The sequence below is a fragment of the Rhyacophila brunnea genome, unplaced genomic scaffold (assembly GCF_057557595.1).
Source record: "Rhyacophila brunnea isolate RB1 unplaced genomic scaffold, BYU_Rbru_1.0 scaffold_6, whole genome shotgun sequence".
Lineage (NCBI taxonomy): Eukaryota > Metazoa > Arthropoda > Insecta > Trichoptera > Rhyacophilidae > Rhyacophila > Rhyacophila brunnea.
Genome location: NW_028233276.1, coordinates 20,355,706 through 20,369,011, shown reverse-complemented (window position 1 = coordinate 20,369,011; position 13,306 = coordinate 20,355,706). Strand labels below are relative to the sequence as shown.

Below are 13,306 nucleotides of genomic sequence, written 5' to 3'. Positions count from 1 at the left end.
TTCAGATAATTGATTCAAAATATTAAAAGATTGTAAAATGGAAAAATAAAATTCAAAACCAGTAGATCTATGGAAAATATGTGGTCTACGTGTGGCAATCCAATAATATTTAAGGTGGATCTGCATACAATATTTATGGTCATAAGAAGTATAATAAATAATCCCATAGCTAATAAATAAAAAAGGTACCTACATAATATCAAAATATAAAAAAGACGTGTTTATGTTGTCAATTAAAACTCCAACATGACATAAACGCCTGAAACATTATTGTTCACAACAATGGCATGAAGTTAAATCCAAGCTACGAGAAAATCTGTTTTTTTTTTTTTTTTTTTTAAATTTCGTTTACAGTACTGGTAGCACTACTGATCAAAGTGAAGTTAACAGAGAGTCGTACGATTGAGTGAATTGAGTCACGTCAAAGGTTTGTCAAATCTGGAGCAGTTGTCGAAAGTTTCTCCAATATGTTTAGTTGGTTAACGAAGGAAAATCCTAAAACCGAAAGCATCGAAAATGTCATCGAGGGACTCAAGAAAATTTACAGGACGAAGCTGCTGCCTCTGGAGAGTCACTATCAATTCCACGACTTCCACTCGCCGCAGTTGGAAGATCCAGATTTTGACGCAAAGCCCATGATACTTCTAGTTGGACAATACTCCACAGGAAAAACGACTTTCATCAAGTATCTTCTGGAGCGCGATTTCCCTGGAATTAGAATCGGCCCTGAACCGACCACGGACCGCTTTATTGCGGTTATGTTCGATGAAAAAGAAGGAATTATTCCCGGAAACGCTCTGGTCGTCGACCCAAAGAAACAATTCAGACCTTTAAGTAAATTCGGCAACGCCTTTCTCAATAGGTTCCAATGTTCCACTCTGAATTCCCCAGTATTAAACGGCATCTCTATCATAGACACCCCCGGAATTCTCTCAGGCGAAAAACAGAGAGTCGACAGAGGTTACGATTTCACAGGAGTCTTAGAATGGTTCGCCGAAAGAGTTGACAGAATCATACTCCTCTTCGACGCCCACAAATTGGATATTTCAGACGAATTTAGAAGATCTATCGAAGCTCTGAGAGGTCACGATGACAAAATACGAATCGTTTTGAACAAATCTGATATGGTAGATCACCAACAGCTGATGCGAGTATACGGCGCCCTCATGTGGTCTTTAGGGAAAGTGTTACAAACTCCAGAAGTCGCAAGGGTGTATATCGGCTCGTTCTGGGATCAACCGTTCCGTTATGACGTTAACAGAAAGCTCTTTGAGGCGGAAGAACACGATCTATTCAAAGACATGCAGAGTCTACCGAGAAATGCCGCCCTGCGTAAGTTAAATGATCTCATCAAAAGAGCACGATTGGCCAAGGTGCACGCCTTTATCATCGCTGAACTCCGCAAAGATATGCCGTCCATGTTCGGTAAAGAAGGTAAAAAGAAGGAGCTCATTAAGAACCTCGGTCAAGTGTACGATAGGCTTCAAAGGGAGCACCAAATATCACCCGGGGATTTCCCTGAAATTAAGAAAATGCAAGAGTCGCTCATGCACCATGACTTCTCTAAGTTTAATAATTTAAAAGTGAGGTTGTTGGAGGTGGTGGATAAGATGTTGGCTGATGATATCGCACATTTAATGGAGATGATTCCACAAGAAGATAACTATTCAGTTATCGAGCCTACAATTAAAGGTATTGTTATCTTTCGTATTTATTTTATTCTATTCGATCCACAATCAATTTATATATATCGACACGCTTTTCAAAGAAAACGTGTGGCCCGTGTAACTGGTATTTTTAAGTCCCCCTCTACCTCTTCAAAATCCAACACTATGAGGAAGAAATCATGAAATGCTGGTTCTTATTTAAGTAGATACATAATTTATTTAACAAAAGCTTTTCACGATTTCGTACTAGCGAATTACGCTATGCTGGCGAATATATGTCCAATTTTACCTGTCTTAACTCATTGTTGATTGTAGAAAGCTTTTAGCTACTTACCGATATACACTGCATGAATTCTTCTATATTCGCAAACGATTTAAAAAAAATTGAAGCGCAGTAATACAATGCATTAATCGATATTATTGTAGAACGATGAGATTTGTTATACGCATTGTGAACAAATTGCAAAATTGAGGCCTTTAAAATCATGGAGCCCGGGGCAACCGTCCTTCCTGCACTCCTCCCCCCTCAGACATGGCCTGCATATCACTATCTTAATTTCTGGGATGCAGAGATTAATCTTGCATCTGGGTCAAATTCCAATGATTTTTCAATGTATTGTGCTTACAATGTGCGTAAGTCCAACGGCTTTCAACCACTAAAAACATAAGAGTTACTTCCGTACTGCGTACTTAGGTCTGTATGCCTTATTTTTGAGTGAAAATGGAGATATAGGTACCTTTAGATTTCTAATTATAGTAGTAGGTAAAAAAATATTATAGGTGCTTTTAAATAATGTAGAACCTATTTTGGTAAATGTGCCGCAGAGGTGGCTATGAGATTTTACAACTTTCTTTTTAGACCAAACCAAAACCTAACATAACCTAACCTAATCTAACCTACCCCAACCTAATATTACCTCATAATCTTAGTTTGTGATAATGGTGCATCAAAATGTATGAAAATTTCAAATTTGTAATTAACGATTATTGGATTGAAAAGCCGATGCACCGACAGAAAGAGGTATTTATTATAATTGTCTACGCGGAATGTTTTTAAATACAAATTTTTAATTCTTTTTAGCTTAGTTTGAGTTGCTAAGTTGCTAAACTCGCTATGGCCATTTTTTCAGTAAAATTAGTTTTAAATGTATGTTTCAACTGCATTTATCAAATCTTAAAAATATCAAAATTTTATCAAACAAACATATCGAGAGATTTATCAGCTTTTTCAGTTCAAGGTTTTAAAGTCCATCATGTTTCTTCAGAAATTCAAAATGAATATTGAGGTTGTAGATATACCATCATAAATCATCCGATGGTCGAATTTAGAACTAAGCCCATCACAGTATAGAAAGTATTGAATGATACTCGTATTTCAAATGTTAGCATGTGGCGCCCTCACTCAGCGGACAACTTATACTGTTGGATATATAGTAGGTATATCCACCCTAAGGATAAATTTAATGAGTTATAAAACTCCTCTACACAAATGACCGATCAAACCTTCAGAGCGAGTTTAACGACTCATTTTTATGTATTGTTAGACTACGATAATTATAAGCCAAACCAGATGATATTTCGTGAACAACAAAATAAGGACCGCCCTAGGTACTCCGATCTACGGGGAGGTTTTTTGCTCATGGGTCTAAACTGGATTAGCCTTTAATAATCATATATTTATCAGAACAAACGTTTCGTAAAGAAATAAACTCAAACTTATTTTGGAGAAAACTATCTTTTATATACACTGAACCTTGATGTACGAAATGGCAACAAAGGGCCTCTAGGACCACTGATTTTCATACAAAGCCTGATTCTATAGTGGAAATAAAAACATATCAAATTAGCAAGCGTGAAGTTCGATAGTTTTGACAGAAAATATGATGTAGTTGGAGCGACGTCGAACGAGAGAAGACCATGCAATAGGCTGCATGTAAGAATTATTGTCAAAAATAGTATCGGCAACAAAAATTCAATTGGCACTCTGTAATTCTTACACACTAGAAAAAGTCACAATCTGCGCAAGTTCAAGGTTAGATTGTTCCATTATAAGTACTTAACCATGAACAATTATTGCAGGTGCGGCTTCTTCCCGTGCGCAGGAATTTGGCAGACCTAATGTGATTAATGCTACGGCAGCTATCGTCAATTGTACTGACATTAAGCCTATTGCCTCGCTCTCTCTCGCTGGTACTCCTACTATGTCACGTTTTTTGCCAAAATTATCGAACCTCACTTTTATAAACTGGAACTTGATTCAGCGATTTTTATAGAGAAATCACAGAAGGCTCCTTCCATTAAACATCTTTGATTACTTTGTTTTCGAGATGTCCCTTTCATTTGATCGTATTTAATTAAAACAACAGGATTAGACAGCAATAAAAATAACATGAAACTAACTAATTGTGAAATCCCGGCAATTTATATTGCAATAGGTATTCATGGAAAGTAGATTTTATATTAATAATATTTATCAATGGCGAAGAGTGGAGGTAGGCTAGATACGGCATAAATAGTGCGTACTAAATTTCTCAGTCACACTTATTTGATTTCATTGAACTAAGAGTACAAATTGCAGATTGTGCTGGCTAGTTTTTAAAATTCTATTAAAACCTGACGAGCCAAACCATCATTGTGGAGGTAGGCTGTGGAGATCTGACAAAAATAGTGTACACTTAATCAGTTAGACTTAATTTTTTTCATTGAATTAAGTGTACAATTAAAATGAAATTGAAACTGTTCATCTCTCAGATGAAAGAGCAGAATGAATGTGCTGCGGATAATAGCAATTTGACCAAATATATTGAAACAATCAAGATATTGCAAGGGTCATTTTTGAAAGTCGTTTTCATGATTTTGCTAAAGAAGAAAACAGCATGCTCGCAATTATAAACCCATTTTCACTTAGTGAACAAAATGTAATGCAGATGCCTAATAACATACAAATGGAACTGATTGATTTAAAAACAATTAAATTTGATGAGCTTTTTCCAGATCAAAATGCTTCTGACATAATTAATTTTTGGCATAATTTTAGATATTTTATAAATAGATTAATATTTTTTGACTATTATCTATTGTAGCTCATATTATGTGACTGACAAAGTTTAATATGCATTATTTATGTCAGATCTTAACAACCTACCTCCACCCTTCACCACTGATATGTATATATATATATATGTATATACATTCTTCTTCTTTCTTTCTTTCAACCATGTCCGATCCTAATAGGATCATATGGACTTCCACAGAGTGGAGGTTTGTATTGACAGATTTTGTTTTTACGAGAAACGGATGTCAGCCACTTGCTCAAGCTATTAGGTCCATACTCTGACTCATACACAAATTGAAAAAACAATATGTGTACTTGCCAGACCCAGGATTCAAACCTGGGACCCACGACGCAATAGGCCAACGCTTAAGCCTCGCGGCCATCATGGGTATACATATATATATATATATATATATTATATGATAGGTATATTGTATGTGTCTTTGATGTGCTGATAACTATTTGATAATCTTCTGTTATCATTTACAGTAATAAGTACAATCACCAGTTAATTTTATTTATCTGTTCACTATCTTAAACACTTACTATGTATAGATAAAACTGTCTCCTCCTAAAGGCAAAACAAAAAATATTACAAACTCGGTATTAGTGCTGTCAATTATCATATTAATTTTCATAAATTTGCACTCACCAAGGATTTTTCAAATATCTATATGACTGACTCAACCACCTTGATTGATTAGTTGGTCATGTACTTGTCATTTAACATTGGTTTGAACATTGTATTTTATGAAAATAGAGTAGTGTGTTTATGGGTGAGTATTTAACAATTACTTGCTCACTTTTGTTATTTAATTGTCTATAGCAGGGCCTTTTTAATTCCCAAATATTATTTTTCTACTTTCTGACATATCAAGGAGTTTTTTTTAAAGAAAAAAATATTTTTTTATGAATTCTATTGAAAAAGTTTAAAATTATGAACAAATAATTCTTGGCGCCTTGTGTTTTTTTACATTTTTATCATCCTCTGAGTCATTCAATATCGACAATTGTCCATTAAATTAATCTCCTAAAGTAAGCCGAAACTGTCTTCTGACGGTTATGTAACAACGAGTTGGCTGCAACTTAAACGAATATTAATATTATGGTTTAATGAAGTAGTGTTCGTCGGCTTATAGTATCGTGGGTCCCAGGTTCGAATCCTGGGTCTAGCAAATTCACATATTGTTTTTCAATTTGTGTTTTTAATAGGTTGAGCAAGTGGCTAACTTCTGCTAATACAAACTTCCTCCACTCTGTGGTGGCCCATATTATGATACTATTAGTATCGAACATGGTCAATAGAAAAATAAGAAGTAGTGTTTTTGAAATATCCAAAACTAGGCATACATTTCACCTGGTCCCACAATTCTGAGAAAGCGATCCTCAGATCTGAAGCCGTGCTATCATAGCATGCACGTGGAACGGCATATCATGGACAACACGACCCCTCCAAACTAACCCGCCTCAAATCAGTCAGTCTTAATTTAGCATTTCATGAGGCCCTACGTTTGATATGAATTTGATTTCAAAAATATAATCAAATAAGCATCACTGTATCTCGTATAGTAATTTAAACGCCAATTGCTGATTAAGTCTTTCTGGGCCCAAGTGTCGGATAATGGTTGACAATGAAGAATCTTGGGTATCTTTTGGAGCTACGTTTGAGCAATCTGTAGACTTTGTTGGTGATATGTATATGCCATTATGATGCCCTGTCTTTTGAAAATATTATAATACCATATCATGCTATGCTAATACTATTATTGTATTAATATAGTAATTACTAGTATTGTCGGAAATGCGATCATTTTAAATTAAGAATAAAGCCATATTTTGGGACATGTGATGTCTGTGGATGGTTTCTTATCACTTTTTCAAATTATTCATTTATTAACACAATGTGTATTGGAGTTTGAAATTGACTCATAATTTTGGAGAAATTGCAACATTTTTATTTGTCATGATATGGTATATAGGTACCTTTAGAGAATTTGTAAATTGAGTACAATTATTGTGATTAACGTTGAAATTAAAGATGGTTAGCTTACTTGCAAAAACGTCATAAAAGCATAACATGCCGAAGTTTCAATTTCTACTGTGTCAAAAGTCAATGTGACTTTTGTTTGTCTTGTATGATTGATTATACACACATTAATTTAGTCACAATTTAAAATAAACAACCGCCAACCAATAGTTAGCCTATATTTTTATACACCTGCGTAATCACTCACCTTCTCACGTATGCCCTTCTAATGTCAAGATGATGTTATAATTAACCCATAATGGCATTTTATCACTAACATAGGTACCATCTGTACTTATTTCCTCAATAGCTCAGTACACAAGCATAATATTTTATCTGTATATTTAAAAATAATTATGATTTGGAAGCCCTTAAGTATAGTAAACCTAGAATAGATTAATACTTAATTATTCCTCAACGCAGCTTAAAATCACATTTTAATTTACACAACGGTTAATACCCATAAGGTTTAATTTTACACAGAATCCACATTAAGTTTTCACTCATCTGCGCCTTATAGCGCGTTTACACGTGCATGGATTTACTGCTGACAGTATGTATTACCGCGGCCATAACAAAAAAATGCATGTGTAAACACATTTATCAAAAAGTTCAGCGGCTTCTGAATTATCACGCGATAATTGGAACTTGTGCGATATCTGCACCTACGCAGTAGAATGATAGTGGTAGATAGAATGGTAGTGATCGAACCTGTTGGTAAAAATACAAACTAAATCGCACAGAGCATTTTGATGTTTACCAATTTTTACAACCCATCAAATAGCTCCATACAATGACAACAATGTGTCTCGCTTAAGTTTGAAAAATGAGATTGGCGAGACAGCCAGCACTGTTGCGTGTAAACAGTTATTATCGCGATAGTTTAATTTACACACTATTGAGTAAACCCATGCACGTGTACAGGCGCTATTATGCCACTTTCTCATGTGGGAATTTTTGTCTTTCAACAGTGTGTTGAATGAAACTTAGCACGTTGATCGCCATGGGGGTCACCGGTGACCGGCAAGGAAGACCTACGTTTGAGTTGATTTTCAGCGCCGGCGGGCACGCACGCTTTGTATTATCCTATATGAGCTGGCTGGCATGCCTCTTCTGTATGTTTCTGCAGCTTGGCTTGAGAATATTCCTTCAAAGTAACTAAAGATAGGCTCACTTATGTAATGTAAAGAATGTAAAGGACAAAACTTTTTCCTTTTAAATTGTAAATGTGTTTTAATTGGTATAAAAATGAAAATTGAAGAGATTATAAAAACGTAAGTTATAGAAATTATGTAAATTTAAAAAAAATTGAATTACAAAAATGATTATAATGTATATGTATATTTCCAGTTTATATGACGTGTATCCTGGTATAGGTCTAAAGTACACAATTTGAAAACCTTTATTCCATATTTGTGCCTTTTCTGTTTTTCTTGTTCAACATTCAACATATAGTTAGACGAAAAAAATTGCTATGTGAGAATGCGGCATTAGCGATATACAGCATCATTACTGCAAACTGCTCTATACCAATGGGCCGACTAATCGATGGCCCCGATTGACTTACGAAATGTGAAAATCTATATACGCGTCAAATCCATGTGAATTTATCTAAAAGTCTATTCTACTTAGTAAAATCAATGTTTGTTTTTAGTCACAGAACTTTGTTTTTTTATATAGAAGTGTTTTTACAATTTAATCTAGTATAATATGGTATATAATTGAACATCCAGTGGGTGATGACCTACAAAACTTATCTATATTAGGCCGGATACAATATGTCTTAGTATGTAGATTATTTAACATAGGTAATATAATGGTTCGCTATTTACTGTAGGCGGAAGCTCAGGCGTTGGCGAACTCTGCTACCGGGGTCAAATGTGGTTTCTTCATTTTATGTACATTTTGATCCGTACAGGGTATACTTAGAGATTGCTAACAACTAATCCTCATGAATATCTTGACACTATAGGGTCTATGTGCTCTACCGCGTAGGGAAAATGATGTTTGCTCATTTAATAGAAATGCCGCTTGCGCGTTATTCAATAACAGTGAATATAAAATACCATAGAATCATATATGAACACTTTAGTTATACAATTTAACCATGAATATGCACATATTCAATTTATTTTCGTGCGCTGTAATTCGACTGTAATTATTGTTACGGTTGTCATTGTCCACTGTACTTATATCAAGCTTATTGCATCGCTTTCTCTCACTCAGCGCCCATCTGGCTATATCTTGTTTCATGTCAAGACTATCAATCCTCACCGTTAACTGGTTTATTTATAACTCCTTTGCATGTAATTTACTGTAACCTTAAGACTTGCGGTTACTTTCCACTTACCAGAGAGCCACGAAGCGAGAATGAAATGTGACGATTTGTATATTTGTTGCCATGTGATCGATATATTATTTTTTCTGATTTATGTGAAGATTTTACATTCAAACAAAAACACTACAAACATAATTTTACACAGCTATACATTAATTTAAAATACAGAAGGGGGCTCAGGATATGGTCTCATAGTCATCGAAGAAATGTCGGTGTTTTTGAGCAAGGTTTATCTTCCTTAAGAGTTGGAGATGGATGGACGTTCTTACGGAATAAGCCAACCGCTGCCATCTTTTTTTTTTTAAATAAATCCTGACCGGCGGCACCTATTCAAATTCAAACAAAGTTTTTTGCACCCACGAAAGATGTGTTTTGTTATATTAAATCCTGCATCGGTTCACATGCACTACCAATGTATTATTATCTTAGTAACATTATATATTAAATTATCAATCCTGCTAGCAAATATGCTATCTTTTACCTACCGAACAAAAATAAACATTCAATATGTATGACAGATTATTATTAGGATAGATAGAAGTTTATGTAATTTGTTTATCATTTTAAATATAAATAGCTGTATCTGTGTAGGTCTATTTGATCAATTAATCTGAAATAGAGATTATTCATGTTGTATGGAGTGGACCAGCTGCGCGCATGAGTGATTTTGGTTTGTGACCGTTACAAATTTTGATGCTTTTTTGCCCTTGAGCCGCATTCAGATAGACCTAAATTGAATCATCAATGTTGGATATTTCTTTTCCATACAAAATTAGGGCAGCACAATGAAATACATTGAAATGTAGGTTCTAACTTACTGTTAAGTGATTAATTATTGAACATACATAATTTTGAAAATACTTCTGAGAAGATATATTGTAACCAATGGAAAAATCTTTTTTGAAAAAAGCAAGACACCCTTGTAGGAATCGAACCTGCATCTGTCGGGTTTCGCGCCCATGCACATAGACCACTATGCTAAATGCGCCTTACTTAATTGCGACAAATTTTAACTAATGGCTATTAATACTCTGAAGCGCTTTCTAAATTGAGTTATTATTGGCGATCGGCTTTGTATTTTAAATAAAAGTAGGTATTTTTTGTTGTAACTTGAACTTACTAATAATTTTTAATTGACTATTTTTTTTATTCAATGAATAATTCACAAGATTTAAGAATATAACACTCTAATTATTTTTAAAAACTAACAAACACTGTATACACGTTGTAGTCTTAGTTCAATGAAAAGAAATACGTTTGACTGACAAAGTTTAGTATGCTCTATTTATGTTGAATCTTAACACCCTACCTCCACCCTTCACCAATGGCATGTTGTAGGTGTGGGAAATGCTGAGTTAATGCATGATGTATTCCTGTCGAATATTCATATACTTGTAATTTTCGTATTGAAATTCTCTTCTAAATAATGTTAATTTCCTTATAAATAAAGATATTCTATTATAATGTTTATAACGTTTACAGTAAACCACAGTTTCCTGTGTACAAGTTATACTATGAGGGTTGCTTTTGACTGCAACGTTTCTGGAAACAATGAATTCAATCTTGTAGTTTTTCTCAGTGTGGTAGTATTTGCAATAACAATTAGTCTGTGTTTATTTTCCTGTCAATGGTAAACAGGAAATGCTGAAGTACAGATTATTATTAAATTTGCAGTCAAACAAAATAGTTATTCTTATAGGCAACTATGTTATATATTATGTTATAATTTATATTCTGTAATGAACATCGTTGAGCACTTGAAGCAGTTCCGAAGACTTCTTACTGAACGAATATTTAGGATATACTAAAAATATTTTTTAATTACCTACGAGCATTTAAAATAATACCGATTGGATATGATGTATTGTAGTTTAAAATTAGTGAACTATACCTAATATTATATCACTACCAAACTACCGGATGGCAGTGCCACCTGTCCACATTCTTGGATCTGGCTTAGTTCTGCAACATAAAATATTTTTATTAAAATTACATTAATTAGATTTTATTACTGAAGAAACCTCTCAGAACACAACATTTCTCTCACCGTACCCCCTTTAATACTTCATTTCTCTCAGTCTCCCTCTCTCTCATAATATGACTCATGTTACTGCTATATTCATATACTCTTTATCCATCTCACACATTTCTTTCACGTTACCCTTCCTAATATTCATTCTCTCTCTCGCTTTCTCCCGCACAATTTCATATATGTATGATGTTTTTTTCTCCCTGTGCGCTACAGACAGCAAGATAGATAAATCTAAACAAGTATACAATGTAATAGTTATCACCAATCCGATGTATCTTTTGTATGAAGTGAGGTACTTACCTAGCTTCACAATAATTTAAAAAATATTTTTTATAAAAGAAATTGACAGGGCCATCTACAGAGGAAACAACTGTCAAAGCAATCACCATTTTAAAGGAATTTAAAGCCATATTTTCACAGCATTTCAAGGGAAAATTGAAATAAACAGTACCATTGATAATAAATATTATATAATTGATTATAGGACAATTACCCAATAAACAAAAAAACCCCTGAACAATAACCCTCAGTTTAATTATAAAATTTCCTTTATGCAACATACAATAGATAAAAAAAAATACAATCCGCAGACTATTTATTTGTCACGAAAACATTGTAAAGTTTGACAGTAACAAAATAAATAATTATAATAGATTGACTTTATTCAGGTTGTCCTTTATACATGTAAAAAAAAATCTTCAGTCTTTTAAGTCGAGCGGCGATAGTTTCCTATCCACCCCTGGTATCGTCGGAACATCACTTTATTTTGTGTTCAATTTTTTATGTTCACTGTGAGACTTACTCGAGTGCAGTTATAAACGGCTTTGCAAAAATTTTACAGTATTTTTCAACTTATAACAATGCCGAAGTGTAGTATTTATTGATTGCTCGTGACTGATTGTCTTTTTATATAGCCTGGAAATTGGTAAATAAATGTCATAGGAGTAGTGTATAGTTCTCTGTAAAAGAACCTGCAATGTGAACTCACTTGTAGCTAATTTCATATGTGGACAGTGGTCCATTTTTTTTGCTTCAATTTCATACATTTACGCTCTATCTCTATAGAAGGATATTTTCAACATCTTTGGGGAAGACCAAGGTTAGAATTTTTTCACATTCATTTTCAGTTTAAGTTTCAGTAAAATCATTGGCTGAAAACTACTCCATATCAATCAATCGACACCCAATTGGCAACATACCGCCTAATACGAGGGTGGGTCAATAATTCCTTAGAAAAAAGCATTAAAACAGTTTTTATTTTTGTATTTTTTTTTATTTCTCAACATAATCTCCTTGGAGCTCAATACACTTGGTTAGACGTTTCTCAATTTTTTTTAAACCGTCAGAAAAATAAGTTTTCGGAAGGTCCTCAAAATAAGCATTTGTCCGATCGATGACTTCTTCATTTGAAAAAAAAACGTTGTCCACTTAGCCATTTTTTTAAGTTTGGGAAAAGGAAAAAGTCACTGGGGGCTAAATCTGGCGAATACGGTGGGTGGTCGACCAATTCGAACTTCAATTCTTCAATTTTAGCCATTGATCGTAAACATGTGTGAACACGGGCATTGTCCTGATGAAAGAGGATTTTTTTCCTGTTTAAATGAGGCCGTTTTTCTTCAATTTTGTTTTTTAGCTGGTCCAATAAAGATGCATAATAATCCCCTGTTATTGTTTTTTCTTTTTCCAAATAGTCAACGAAAATAATTCCACGTGCATCCCAAAATACAGTAGCCATAACCTTACCAGCTGATTTTACGGTTTTCGCCTTCTTTGGACATGGTTCGCCTTTCGCAATCCACTGCTTTGACTGTTCTTTCGTCTCGGGAGTATAGTGGTGTATCCATGTTTCATCTACAGTCACAAAGCGACGAAAAAATTCATCCGGATTGCGTTGCATGAGCGACAACAGGGCTTTAGAGGCCACCACCCTATTGCGTTTATTGTCGACTGTGAGCAAACGCGGCACCCATCTTGCAGAATTTTTTTTCATGCCCAATTTGTCATGTAAAATAGAAATGACGCAACCTTTTGAGATCCCTGTAACCTCAATTATCTCACTCAACTTTAATCTTCGGTCACTTAACACCATATCGTGGATTTTATTGATCATTTCTGGTGTAGTCACCTCTACAGGACGTCCTGAGCGTGGTTCATCCTTTGTTGATGTACGACCACGTTTAAATTCATT

At 34.3% G+C, this 13,306-nt stretch overlaps 1 protein-coding gene across 2 annotated transcripts in view; it reads left to right on the top strand.

The window, feature by feature from the left end:
- The first annotated feature begins 418 nt into the window (after positions 1 to 418).
- Past1 (putative achaete scute target 1) overlaps positions 419 to 13,306 on the top strand; it is a 37,212-nt gene continuing 24,324 nt past the window's right edge. For both annotated transcript variants that reach the window (XM_085956520.1, XM_085956521.1), the window contains exon 1: positions 419 to 1,692. In XM_085956520.1, coding sequence (XP_085812646.1) covers positions 468 to 1,692 — 1,225 coding nt within the window. In that variant the 5' untranslated portion in view covers positions 419 to 467. The remainder of the gene's footprint in view (positions 1,693 to 13,306) is intronic.